Source organism: Apteryx mantelli, chromosome 2, assembly GCF_036417845.1.
Source record: "Apteryx mantelli isolate bAptMan1 chromosome 2, bAptMan1.hap1, whole genome shotgun sequence".
In the NCBI taxonomy this organism is placed as follows: domain Eukaryota; kingdom Metazoa; phylum Chordata; class Aves; order Apterygiformes; family Apterygidae; genus Apteryx; species Apteryx mantelli.
The window spans coordinates 28348364-28361512 of record NC_089979.1 but is presented as its reverse complement, the minus strand read 5'-3'; the positions used below and the strand labels follow the sequence as shown (position 1 = coordinate 28361512).

General features: G+C 40.8%; 1 protein-coding gene across 1 annotated transcript in view; it reads left to right on the top strand.

Annotated features, from left to right (window-relative positions):
- The first annotated feature begins 371 nt into the window (after positions 1-371).
- Positions 372-13149, top strand: part of DPYS (dihydropyrimidinase) — a 28017-nt gene continuing 15239 nt past the window's right edge. The window contains exons 1-4 of the mRNA XM_013954649.2: positions 372-641; positions 5066-5224; positions 7682-7861; positions 8939-9128. Coding sequence (XP_013810103.2) covers positions 372-641; positions 5066-5224; positions 7682-7861; positions 8939-9128 — 799 coding nt within the window. The remainder of the gene's footprint in view (positions 642-5065; positions 5225-7681; positions 7862-8938; positions 9129-13149) is intronic.

Here is a 13149-nt window from a genome sequence, read left to right as displayed (position 1 = left end):
AGGCAGGAGCGAAGCTCAGGCTGCCGCTGCCCCATGGTGCCCCTCCACCACAGACAGGTCCCGTTATAGAAAATCACAGGGAAAAGGGAAGAAGCAGGCTTTGTGCGAGCAGCTGGGGAGCGCGCGCTGTGGCTCACCGCATGGCCGGCCAGCGTCAGGGCCGAACCGGGGGCGGTGGGTGGAGCTGGAGGAGGTAGCGGAGGCCATTCCCCTGATAGCTACATAAATACCAGCTCGCGGTGTGGGTTTGGGGCCATCTGTGGGTAACCTGGTGCTCTGGAAGAAGGGTGGGCAGTGAGATACCTCTGGGGAAGGGCAGCTCCCGGAGCTCAGGCCTGGCAGTGACCTCATAGGTGCCTGAAGAAGAGCCAATGCCATCCCAAACTGTGGCGCAGCAGAGGCTTTTGATCAAGGGGGGCAAAGTTGTGAATGATGACTACTCTGTGGCGGCCGACGTGTACGTGGAAGATGGCGTGGTGCAGCAAGTGGGACCCAACCTCCACCCCAAGCCTCCCACCGGGCTCCTCGTGCTGGATGCAACCAACAAGCTGGTGATCCCGGGGGGCATCGACACGCATACACACATGCAGTTCCCTTTCATGGGCAGCAGGTCGAAAGATGACTTCTACACAGGAACAAAGGTAGGTGTGCATGGAGCTACATGGGCGCGCATACGTGTGTCTGCATGTCTGATGCGTGCATTCAGAAAAAGAGGTCCCAGACGATTATTCAATGTTTCTTCTGAAAGACAGAAAAGGATATGAATGAAGCACAGAAAATCGAGTTTAATGAGTTACCATCCCTTGGCTGGGCCACTGTAATAAGCAGTTTGCCTACTCTGAGATCTGCCTTCAACCAGCAAGTTATTTGGGCTCCTTCACAGACTTTGCTGGGTGAGGGTGGCAGGTGCTAAGCACAGCCGCTTCCCATGGCTGTCGCAACGCTGGGTGCAGCTGACTTGCCTGCAGCAGCCAGCTCCATGCTTCTCAGAGCAAAGGTTAACTAAAGCAACATTTTAACTCCCCCCAGTGCACTGCAAGCACCCCTGTGGTAATCTGATCCTTCTCCTCTGCTAGCATGGGAGCGATGCAGGTTTTTCTTCGGTCATTCATTTCTACCCTTACTGTTTCTCTCAGCAACAGTCAAGTTCAAATATACTTTCTAAAAGTATCTCATTTCTCCCAGTTTTGCACTTGGAGTCTGTTTTTCTTCTTTTTTTCAGCTTTTTAGTTGATCTCATTACATCAACTGCACCAGCAGTGTATCAATTGCTAGCATTAGCAATGCATCATCTTCATACAGTGAAGATGCTCGAGCAGAGCTCCCTGAAATTTGTAAGATAGCTTTCTCAATGCCTTGCTGTGGAGGCTGAAGTCCTTTGCCCACAGCCATCTCTTGATGGCATTGCCCACTGAACAGGCTTGTGTGTTAGTCAACATCCTCAGAGAACCTATCTGTTATATCCTGCCCCTCTCATGGCAGAACTGCAGTTTGCCAAAAAGGAGAAAGCAATGGTGCATCCCTTCTAGGGAAATGGATTGCATTGCTCTCTTCTGATATGCAAAATATGAATTTGCCTCTGTAACATAATTGAAATAAGAAGCTAAATTCAATTAATTTTAACAAATGGCACAATGCAGTAACTACGCAAGTATTAAGACCCTTTCAAGTTTGCAGTCCTGCTTAGACTGACCCTACTCTAACAGGAAATTTCACTTCCTGCTTGTCTCATCATGTCATGAGTATTGTAGGGAGAACTACAAATGACTTGTATGTTATCCTTAAATTACAAGCATGTTTCTTTCAATAACAATATTTACTCCAACTCATGATAGATTTGCTGCCAGTGGTATAATGTATGGTAATATTTTACACTGCATAGTCTTAAATACTAGAATTTTTCTTCTCAATGAGCAATGAAGATGTTGACATTCATTGAAATAAACTGTAAATATTCTACCAAATTTTGACAAGAAATTATTTTGTCCATCACAGCAGATCTCTTCTACCATAGCAAAATGGCTGCTATGTCAAACATATCGTGTCTAAGTCAGACAAGATAAGATATAAAAGGAAGGCTACAATACTGAATTTCCATCTCCAGAAATGACAGCTGGAAAAGGATTTTAAATTTGATCATGGTATTTTTTTCCCCAAATTTCATCTCTTCCACAGCTACATGGTAGAAATGACAGAATAAATAGCAACTGATCTACTATTATATGAGCCTCACAACTGTCTTTTTCCAAAATCTGTAGATAGGCAATATTTTTCAGAAATATTTTAGTTACCAACATGGCTTCCACAAGGCACTTCTGGTCTCCAAGCTGCTTTCTGTGATGAATGGATAGAAAAAAAATCAAGTCCACAGTGTCTGTTCTGCTGGTGTACAGACATCACAAAATATGTTTCCTCACTGAATGAAATGCAGAATTAGATTTCTGGAGTACTTAGGTTTATATGTTTTCCAGTACACAAATAAATACTAAAGTTTTGTCATTTTCTGCGACAATCCTTTACTTCTTTGTGAAGATTGTTTTTCTAAACTATCATCAATATATTTAGAAATTTGAGATCACAAAGAAATCAAATAAATATGACTTGAACTCTGAAGCTGATATTGGTTGACAGAAGAAAACATTTAAAAGGAACAGCAAAAACTATGGCTTTCTCTTAAGATGCCTACTGAAGGTGTAGTTGATATCATTCTTAAAGTGCCTTCCTTGACTTTCACAGAATCACAGAATCACAGAATGGTTGAGGTTGGAAGGGACCTCTGGAGATCACCTAATCCAACCCCCCTGCTCAAGCAGGGTCACCTAGAGCACGTTGCACAGGATCGTGTCCAGACAGGTTTTGAATATCTCCAGAGAAGGAGACTCCACAACCTCTCGGGGCAACCTGTGCCAGTGCTCTGTCACCCTCACAGGGAAGAAGTTTTTTCTCGTGTTCAGATGGAGCTTCCTGTGTTTCAGTTTGTGCCCGTTGCCTCATGTCCTGTTGCTCGGCACCACTGAAAAGAGTCTGGCTCCATCCTCTTGACACCCTCCCTTCAGATACTTGTATACATTAATAAGACCCCCTCTCAGCCTTCTCTTCTCCAGGCTAAACAGGCCCAGCTCTTTCAGTCTTTCCTCATAAGAGAGATGTTCCAGTTCCCTAATCATCTTTGTAGCCCTTCACTGGACTTGCTCCAGTAGTGCCACATCCCTCTTGTACTGGGGAGCCCAGCACTGGACACAGTACTCCAGATGTGGCCTCACCAGGGCTGAGCAGAGGGGGAGGATCACCTCCCTCGACCTGCTGGCAACACTCTTCCTGATGCACCCCAGGATACCATTGGCCTTCTTGGCCACAAGGGCACATTGCTGCCTCATGGTTACCTTGGTGTCCACCAGCACTCCCAGGTCCTTCTCCGCAGAGCTGCTTTCCAGCAGGTCAACCCCCAACCTGTACTGGTGCATTGGGTTATTCCTCCCCAGGTGCAGGACCCTGCACTTGCCTTTGTTGAACTTCATGAGGTTCCTCTCCACCCACCTCTCCAGCCTGTCCAGGTCTCTCTGAATGGCAGCACAGCCCTCTGGTGTATTGGCCGCTCCTCCCAGTTTTGGATCATCGTCAAACTTGCTGAGGGTGCACTCTGCCCCATCACCCAGGTCATTAATGAAGATGTTAAACAAGACTGGACCCAGTACTGACCCCTGGGGGACACCGTTAGCTACAGGCCTCCAACTAGACTTCGCACCACTGATCACAACCCTCTGAGCTCTGCCATTCAGCCAGTTCTCAATTCACCTAACTTTCTGCTCATCTAGCCCACACTTCCTGAGGTTGCCTGTGAGGATGTTATGTGGGACAGTGTCAAAAGCATTCCTGAAGTCAAGGTAGGCAACATCCACTGCTCTCCCCTCATCTACCCAGCCAGTCATTCCAGCAGAGAAGGCTATCAGATTGGTTAAGCATGATTTCCCCTTGGTGAAGCCATGCTGACTACTCCTGATCTTTACTCTTTACTCCGACTTTAAGAGAACCAAAGCTGCAAACTAACACAGATGTTGTTGCCTGCATTATGAAAACCTAAATTAGGTGAGATACTTAACTTCCAAAAAAAGATGGTAGCTTGAGGTAGCATGTTGGTTTTTTGAGTCACTCTTTGGAGGCACTGGACAGGGCAGGTGCAAGTCCTAGACTGCATACACAAAGCAGGACATCACTTAGATGCCTAAAAGAAGGCTCTAGATCCATTCTAGTGATCAAATGTCTAAAAGCTAGATGTTGTGGACCTTCTTGACCTAGGTCAAAGTGTGGAAAGTGGAAAGAGCTATTTACACAAGGTCATAATCTAACAAATATTTTAGCAAGAGGATCAGAGAGGCAAAGTTGTGTGCCAGCTAATTGCAAAATATGCTACAATGATTAGCTAAGATTTATCTGTGCACTTAAATAAATAAAGGCACAGAGCACTTCTATTTACAAATGTTACGGGAAAAAAGAGACTTTTGGTGAAAGTGTGGGGCCAATGACACATTTTTTTCTTCAGGTTTACAAGTATTCTTTAATTTTAGATCCTAGTTTACAAATAAGAAGTCAGGCTGTTTTGTTGTAAAAATGTTGACAGTTTGAACATCTTTTCTGGAAAAAATATTTTGTTGAATTCACAAATTCATTTGAATTCATACATGTTTATGTAACTCTCCAAACCTCTGCTTTTTTGCAAATGATTTGTTCATTCTTATGTCAGTATATTTGCTATTCTGCTCCTGATTGCTAAATGAAGACAGTTATTCAAAATGTACAAAACCAAACTTCTTCAGTGTGAGAATTTCCCCATGATCCTCCTGAATACCTGCTTGAGATGTTGGGTGTTAACATCCTTCTCAAAGGAACCCAAATATATTTCCACAGTCATTTTGCAAGTTCAGGCTTCACTTAAGGAAACTTTTCAGTGGCTTTTGGCTTTTCAGTGCATTAGGATTAATGGCAGCATAGGGGATTGGATAGGGTGAGAGAAACTATGCATTATTTTTCTCACTGATTTGCTAAAAAATAACTTTCTTGCTTTCAGGCTGCTATAGCAGGAGGCACAACTATGATCATCGACTTTGCCATTCCTCAGAAAGGCTGTTCTCTTATTGAAGCCTTTGATACTTGGAAGAGCTGGGCAGACCCTAAAGTCTGCTGTGATTATGCACTGCACGTGGGAGTTACGTGGTGGAGCAACAAGGTAGACACAATAGTTGATTATCGACCCCATGAGTCCATACGGCACATGCCTTGAATTTTTCCTCATGTGGAAAATATAGCTTGCTGGCAGTGTTATAGTTAGTATATTTTCATGTGTACAAACTACATTTGAAATAGCCCACACCCTTCTAAAAGTACATTTGAAAAAAAAAGTCTATAGATAACACACATTCTTGGATGATATTGTACAAATTCAGAATCATAGCCAGGGAAAAGGAAGCAGCCTGTGCTGCCTGATCAAGACCAGAGAGGGCAAGGGGACAAGAGGTGCTTGTGTAAATTGTGCTTTGTATTACTTGAGCACTTTATAATCTATATTCCTGCTGATTCTCAGGGTTTTATTTTATTTTTTTTTTTAATAAGGCTATAATGAAAAATATGACACAACCATACTTTCAAAGGAATAGTTTTATTTCTGACTGCAGTAATATCTCTTTAAAGTAAAGCAGGATTGGAGCCAACAATTTTTTTGAATGGGAGATTGTCTATAAAATCTTTTTGGAGCTGAAGAATTGTCCTGGTTGTATGAATGTTTACTAATTGCCTGAAAGCTCTCCTGAGTAAATGAACTTTTCAGGTATCTAGCATCTATCTGAACCTGACCTGTGCTTTAAAGGACCACTTTGGATCCTAAGAGAACTTGCATCAGTATATAAATATATAAAGTAAAGTCCATTTTTAAATATGAAGTATGAATGCTTTCTTCAATTTTTAACCTTTGAAATATAGAAACCAAAGCCTTCACTCTGTAAATGCCATCTTTGGTATTCTGTGCACTGAGCACTTAATAGACTGACCCCAATTTATAGCTCAAAGCAAAGACATGAAATAAATTCTCCAGCAAAGTTTGATGAATGGGCATTTGAAAAACAACCTTAGTAGAGAATTGTACTGAAAATTCCAATAAAACTAGGTGAGTGTAAATCAGCAAAATGGTCTGCTTACTATTAAGAGTTTTTTAAAGGCCAAGACTGAAAGAAATAGAAAAATCCAGTGTTTTGCAGCCCTAAACAACCTGGGTAAAGTAGTTGAAGACACTTTAATATTTCATGCCCTTCTCATTTGCTATTATGTCCTCAGGATTTAAATTCTTGATAAAAAAGTACATTCTTTAGAATGCCTTCCTTTGGTCAGGGTAGTTAGTGAAGAAAAAAAAAAAAGACATTTTAGTTTTCTGCTTCCATATTTGTGCCAGAGCAGGGTCCTGTGTTAGGTATTTATGTGTTTGATAATTCCCACTCAAGATATGCTTCTCTTTTCTCTTCCTCTTCTCTTTGTTTTGTTTTTCCCTGGACAAGTTCAGAAATTTTTGACAGATCCAACCATACTATTAGAGAAACAATGAAAAATAATGATTTACTTTTCCAAAGAAATTCAACCCAAGCTAATTGTAATAGATCACAGATATGAACCAGTTGCTATCACCATCATTTTACTGAGAGGGAAGAGCCAAAGTTAGACAATGGATAGTTATAGCTAATTTGCTGCACCACTGTAGATTCCCCCTGAAGGCATCCTTGAACAACGCTCTCACATGGGTCCATTCAGAGGCAGGGAGCAAGTGCAGATCTTAAAGTTTTCCCCAAGAACTAAACAAATCTTGATTGCTGGTGCTCTTTCGTAGACAGAAATGTGACTCCCAAGATTAGATAGTGGTCAAGAGGATGTTTCATCATGTTAAGTCTAGCCAGTGAGAGCCCACTTGATCATCAGAACACATTTGATATGTGTGAGGAAGATTTTAAATCGAGAAAAGATTTGGAAACAAGAAACCTTTGGGCTAAAATCTGCATCTTTCTTCCTTTTGGACAGGCTCTTGTTTTGCTGGGCTTCACAGACTCTGCAGAAACAGGGAATCCCATGAAAGAGTGCATATAAGAAAGGAATGAGGCACACATGTAGAGTTTTAGAGACATTTTATTTGGGGTCAAAGTATTTCAAAGGACTGAGTGTTACTTAGAGTGAGGACATACCTCCAGAAGACAGGATCCTTTCTGTCACTCTGTTATTGGCCAGAAGATGCACCAAATCAAATTCTGAAAACCAAATCTGCACAAATATCCATACTCTATCCTATGAGTTAGATGCACTGATTGTGATATTTGACAGGGTGTTTTCAGCATCAAGAGGTTTTCATTGGAGTAAAATTCTGCTTCAATCTCTTTTACAAAAGTGTTCTGTTCCTGCGATTAGCTTGTGCCTCCAATACCTGCACTGCAGTGGTGCTGATTTTATATACTTTGAGAAGCAATTTGATGCAACAGAAATAGTATAAATCAACCTTTAAATATTTCACTTGGACTGTTTAAGCTGAGTATGTGTTTGATGGGTGAGTAAAGGCTGGTTGTTGGTTCATACTTACAATTTCTTTATACAAAATCATTAACAGATAAAACAAAATACTGCTGTTTTGTGAGAATTGTTGGCTGTCTTTCAGGTGAAGGAAGAAATGAAAAGTCTTGTCCAAAGCAAAGGTGTCAACTCCTTCAAGATGTTTATGGCCTATAAAGATCTATACATGGTCAATGATGAGGAATTATATGAAGCTTTTTCCCAGTGTAAGGAACTTGGAGCAATTGCTCAAGTCCATGCAGAGAATGGGGAGTTAATTGCACAGGTAGGCATTTGACATTTTGTCCATCAAAGTAAGGTCTGAGCACTTCAATAGATGAATCAGTACCATCACTGTAAGACAAGGAAATGCTTTTTCTCCCCCTATTTTGCCTCTAGGAAGCTGAGGACAAACGTCTTGTCGAAGATCACAAAGGACAGGCCAGAAAATTGCAACCTGGAGTCCTGGGCTTAGGATAGACAGGAGGCAAATGATCCTGTTGTAATATGAGTTATACTGCTGACAAAGAACACATCAATTAGAGTCTGACCATGGGTCAGGTCAAAGGGGGAAGACTTGGCTAAGTGCTTACACATCAGATGAATGGTGCCTAACCCTAGGTCTGTTCAAACGTAGTCAGCTTATCTATCAGGAATGAAGCCAGAAGCCTGGAGGAAATTTAACTGACTAGGAACAAAAGTCGCCAGGTCCCTTTATGCATGTGTAGCCTCAATTCATTCTGCTCCTCAGCCCTGCCATCTTAGTGCTATGTGGTGAGGCTTAGAGTATAGACTACACTCCTGGTGTCTGTGAGTTTTTTCAACTGTTCTAGTCAAAGACACTTTCACTTTGCCACAGAGTGAAAAGAAATGAATTTACTGCTCAATAATCTCAGATCAGCAGAGCATAAGTTTCTGGAACATAGCAGAGAGAAAATCTTACGCGTCTTAAAACCTCAGAGACTCATTCAGAGGCTCTAGGTGTGTGTCTTTGTACTTACTAAGGATCATTTCATCTTTTCCAAAGATGGGTTAGTATTGTCATCTCAGTTACTGACTGAGATCTTTCAACAATACATATCAAGAGAGGGTAGGTTTTTCAAAAGCAGCGATTTATCCCTGAAAGCCAGTGGAACGTCTTCTCTGAAGTCCCTTAGGCATTCTGAGACCTGGATTTATTGTGAGATCACTTTGACTTCAGGTAACACAATGATAAATTCTCTTGAGAAAAAACACCATAACTGACTTGCTCTTACTCAGTGCAGCTACAATGGCTGTTTTAGGATCCACTTGGCTGGCTGCACATCCACCATACCGCAGCTGCACTTTAACCAACTATAACATGTTTTTCTGTGGTGTCTAGGGTGCAAAGAAGATGCTGGCCATGGGAATAACTGGCCCTGAGGGGCATGAGCTGTGTCGTCCTGAAGAAGTGGAAGCCGAAGCTACACAGAGAGCAATTACCATAGCAAATGTTATAAACTGCCCCCTTTTTGTAGTCCACGTAATGAGTAAATCTGCAGCAAGGGTAATAACTAATGCACGAAGAGAAGGTAATCGTCATAGTAGTCTTACTTTCAAGCTTGGGCACTGGCACTGGAGGAAAGGAAAAACAAACATAGTATCAGTGTCCTACTCTGCCTGGTGCCATAACTCTTAGAATATGGATATATTTCTTGGAATGGGATGTCTAAAGAGTATATGTGTGTTTTGGGGCCTGAAGGGAGCTAAGCAATATGAAAGAACAGCAACTGGGATTGAGACTTTCCCTTCTCCCCAGAGCAACCTTCTTCTCCTTCATACTGTACCTTCAAGGTCAGAGTAATGGCCAGGACAGCATTACTGCATTAAAAATGATGTGACCAGTCCAAGACAACATGTGCTCTGCTGTTCCCCTAACTCAAGTTACCATCTGTAGGCCCTTACCAGCTGTTTAGATGAGAAAGATTATGACAGCAACCATTCCATGTTTTTACAGACCTGGTGCCATGACCAGGACTCCTTGTCACTGCACACTTACAAATCATGGTGATGATGAAAGCATCCAAAAGTCCAGGTTCCCTCCAAGAAAGGATTTTGCAGGTCATGCACTGCAGGACTCGTAAATGGTTCTGGCCTGCCAAGGGAGCCTGGCCCTAGGACCATCTGTTGGACAGATTAAAAGAAGTCTGCAGACTATAAGGATTGAGGATGATTTACATCCTAATCTGTAAATTCACCCAGAGCTGTGCTTGGAGCAACAGCACTATGAATGGACATTACGTGGGTGGAAGAAACAGGACAGAGGCCCGTGATTTGGAGGGCCTGATTCTTAATGAATTATTTGTCCCTGTTATCTTTTCACATGTCAGCTTGCATTCATCTGATCTAGCATGAATATCACATGGACATCAGTTTCTTCATCTCTCAAATTTAGATAATGCTTACACTGTGAGTTTAGACTGAGAGCTTGGATTAAAGTGCTATCAAAACCACCATGATATCATTTTACTAATATAGATGGATATGTTAACCTGGAAAAATGTATTGGTTATGACTTCTGATATGACTCTTTTACGATTCAAGTTTATAAAGGAATCTTTTACCAGCATACTGTTTAGTAGCAGAGATTTTTTGGTACTGTGCTATATTAGTTTTCTCCACTAGATGACACTGCTGCTGGTAATGTGGATTATTTCCATCAGGGTACACTTTTACATTCAGGGTTGAAGTGTCAACATTGGCTATGAGAAGCTGTAATGACAGTTAAAATATCCAGATTGAAGATGAAACACTGGCTGTGAACATAAAAGGTCTAAGATAGGAGAGGATGTTTTGTAACACACTATACCAGTACAAAAATCTATGCTGATAGTAAATACTGTAAAATATTGTTAGGCATGTGTTGTATGAATAGTCTGCTGTGCCAGTATGATAATTAACTTGATAAAAGTATGCTTCTTCAATGTGTATAAAGAAAAGATTGGCACATCTTACTTTTATTGTGATGCAAATTGGATTTTACAGCCTCCAAGATTCGTACGGTCAGAATCATCAATTCTTGACTTTACGTACCACAAAATATAATATCTCAATTTCCATTTGTATACTTTTTAGGAAACAGAAATCAAAGTCTGATTAAGGAATTTCCAAAGATATCTAATGTACTGCAAAGATAGGTACAACAGTTATAATTTTTAATGAGACTGATCTGTACAAATTCTGGCAATTAAAAATTTACTGTTGTTAGTTTCAGTAAAAATTGTTTTCTGTTCTTCAATTAAAAGTGAGAATACAAAACAAGTACTTCCAGACAAAAAACTAAATCTTCAAAGTATTGCATGACTGACATAAACTCCAAACATTTTGCTAAAAGATATTCATTCAGACATGGTAAAGCCACTCTATATGAAAGCTTTGTAAAAATACAGAATAGAAAAAAAATACAGTATGGCTCTCAAGCATTTTGAATATCCACCCTAATATAATTTATTCATCTTTACTCAAGATTATTTTTCTATCTTTTGGGGCTCGTTTCTTGGTATTTGCAATTCTGAATTTGTTCATGTTCCTTCCCAAGCACTTAGCATGGAGTGTATGGGTGCATCCACAGTGCGTGGATGCCTCTTCCTCCCTGCCTCTATCAGAAAAAGATTGATATCCCTTTCCATTCTATCACTGAGGGCAAAAGCCTCTATTTTCTGGGTCATAGTATGCCATCAGAGTTGAAGCACTGCTCCTAGAATTCCATGAGATGGTGATTTTTCTTGTCAAAAATGTAAGTCAGAGCCCAGTGCTGCTTTGTCCCTCATTTAGCTATAGAACATAAACAATCATAGTATAGCTAGAGACTGAAGGCCTGATCCAGAGTTTGCTGAAGTCAGTAAGCATATTTCTGTTGGCTGCAGTGAACTTTGGCTCAGACCTTCAAGGCTAAAGCACAGATGTACGGACAATAAACAGATACTAATTCTTATACTAAAATAAACAAAATTTAAATACAAGTCACCTTCTTTCCTTCTCCTTCCCTCCATGCCAAAATCCACTATCTATGTCTTCTCTGATCTCCAGCAATACCAACCATCATTTCAGTGGACTGTTTTCAAGCAACAGAACACTTCCTACTTACTATTTTTTTGGAATGCAGGAAAACATAACAAATGGAAAGATCTGATTTATTACTGCATTACTCCAGTTTTATGCCTATAGGCAGTTGAACTAAAAGAGCCTTAATGCAGCAGAAACTTAGTATTATCACACCATTCAGTCTGGTGAGTCACAGTCCAAATCAAATGCAAAAAATTGCAAAATCAGCAGAAGTGTCCAAATGTAGTTTGTTGAAGCTGCAGTGCTCAGAGTCAAAGCCACTCCAGGAAATGGCTTGTATCCTTCCCAATCATGGGAACAAGGGGAGTTGCTCAGGTCAAATTCTGACTGCAGAAATGCTGTCATGAGCTATGGTACATGAGTCCTCCCACAGAAATTTAAGGAATGGCACTACTGCAGTTGGAAAAAATTTGAAAAGAATTCAGCTCCTCAGAAACTACCTATGCAAATACAGCAGTCATAATCAAAAAGCTCATAGAAATACCATACTCTAGTGTGCAGAGAGAAAATCCGCAAAGATTTGCCTTGTTTTCTGACAGTACATGTGAATGTCTAACTTACACTCAGAAAGTCAGAAAAAGGTCAAAGTCTAGTCCCATGAACAGTACTAATAGTAATGAAAAATTCTTCTCAGTGGTGGTAGCACTGAGCAATAACAGGCTGAGCTCTTACTGGGGGAATTTAGAGATCGTGCTAATAAAATTGTCCTTGGCTTGTGAAGTGAAATGTGGGATCTGTAGCAAGATATCCACTGTCTGTAGAGGGCAGGGGATGCTGAAACCTCATACTAGGATCCAGCAGGAGCTGCCTTCAACCTGCACCAAGAGTCTGATGAGCAGGTGTGTGGAGTCTCAACTCACTCTGTTTTTTTGGTGACCATCAAGGGAGTGGTGTTATAGCCTGTTGCCTACAGATCAGCGAAGCAGCTGAACCACCTCCTCAGGAAGTGAGACACCTTGTTTCATCTCCCAGCTTGTTCTCGGGATTTTCAAATCCATATTTCCTAGAAGGAGGAAATAGTTAAAACCTGTTAGCTCTAACTAAAGGCTAATAGCTGGTCTGGGTTGGGGTCCTCTTCTAATAAATCTGGAGTACTGTGCAGCAAAGAATTAAAGATTAAAAATTTGAAAAGAACACTTAAAATTAAGATATTTACAGTTTTTGACTTTGGAAATATTTTTACAGTCTTGAAATTTATGTCTGCTGCGATGTTGTTCTTCCTGGTGAACATGCCTGCAATTATAGCCTGACAGTTAAAAATACCACCTTGCACCATCTGTGTGCTGTATATATAAACTTACATTGTTACATAATCAATAATTTCAGAGCATCAAATAGGTGCTACCAAGAAATATACAGATCTTGAATATAATTAATGCTGCGGAGGACTGTGCTCCCTTTGAAATTTCAGTCACATGCCTAATAAACAATGTGTAAAACCCATTATAATATATCTGTCAACAATTTAATTAAAAAGCTTTCCCAAAC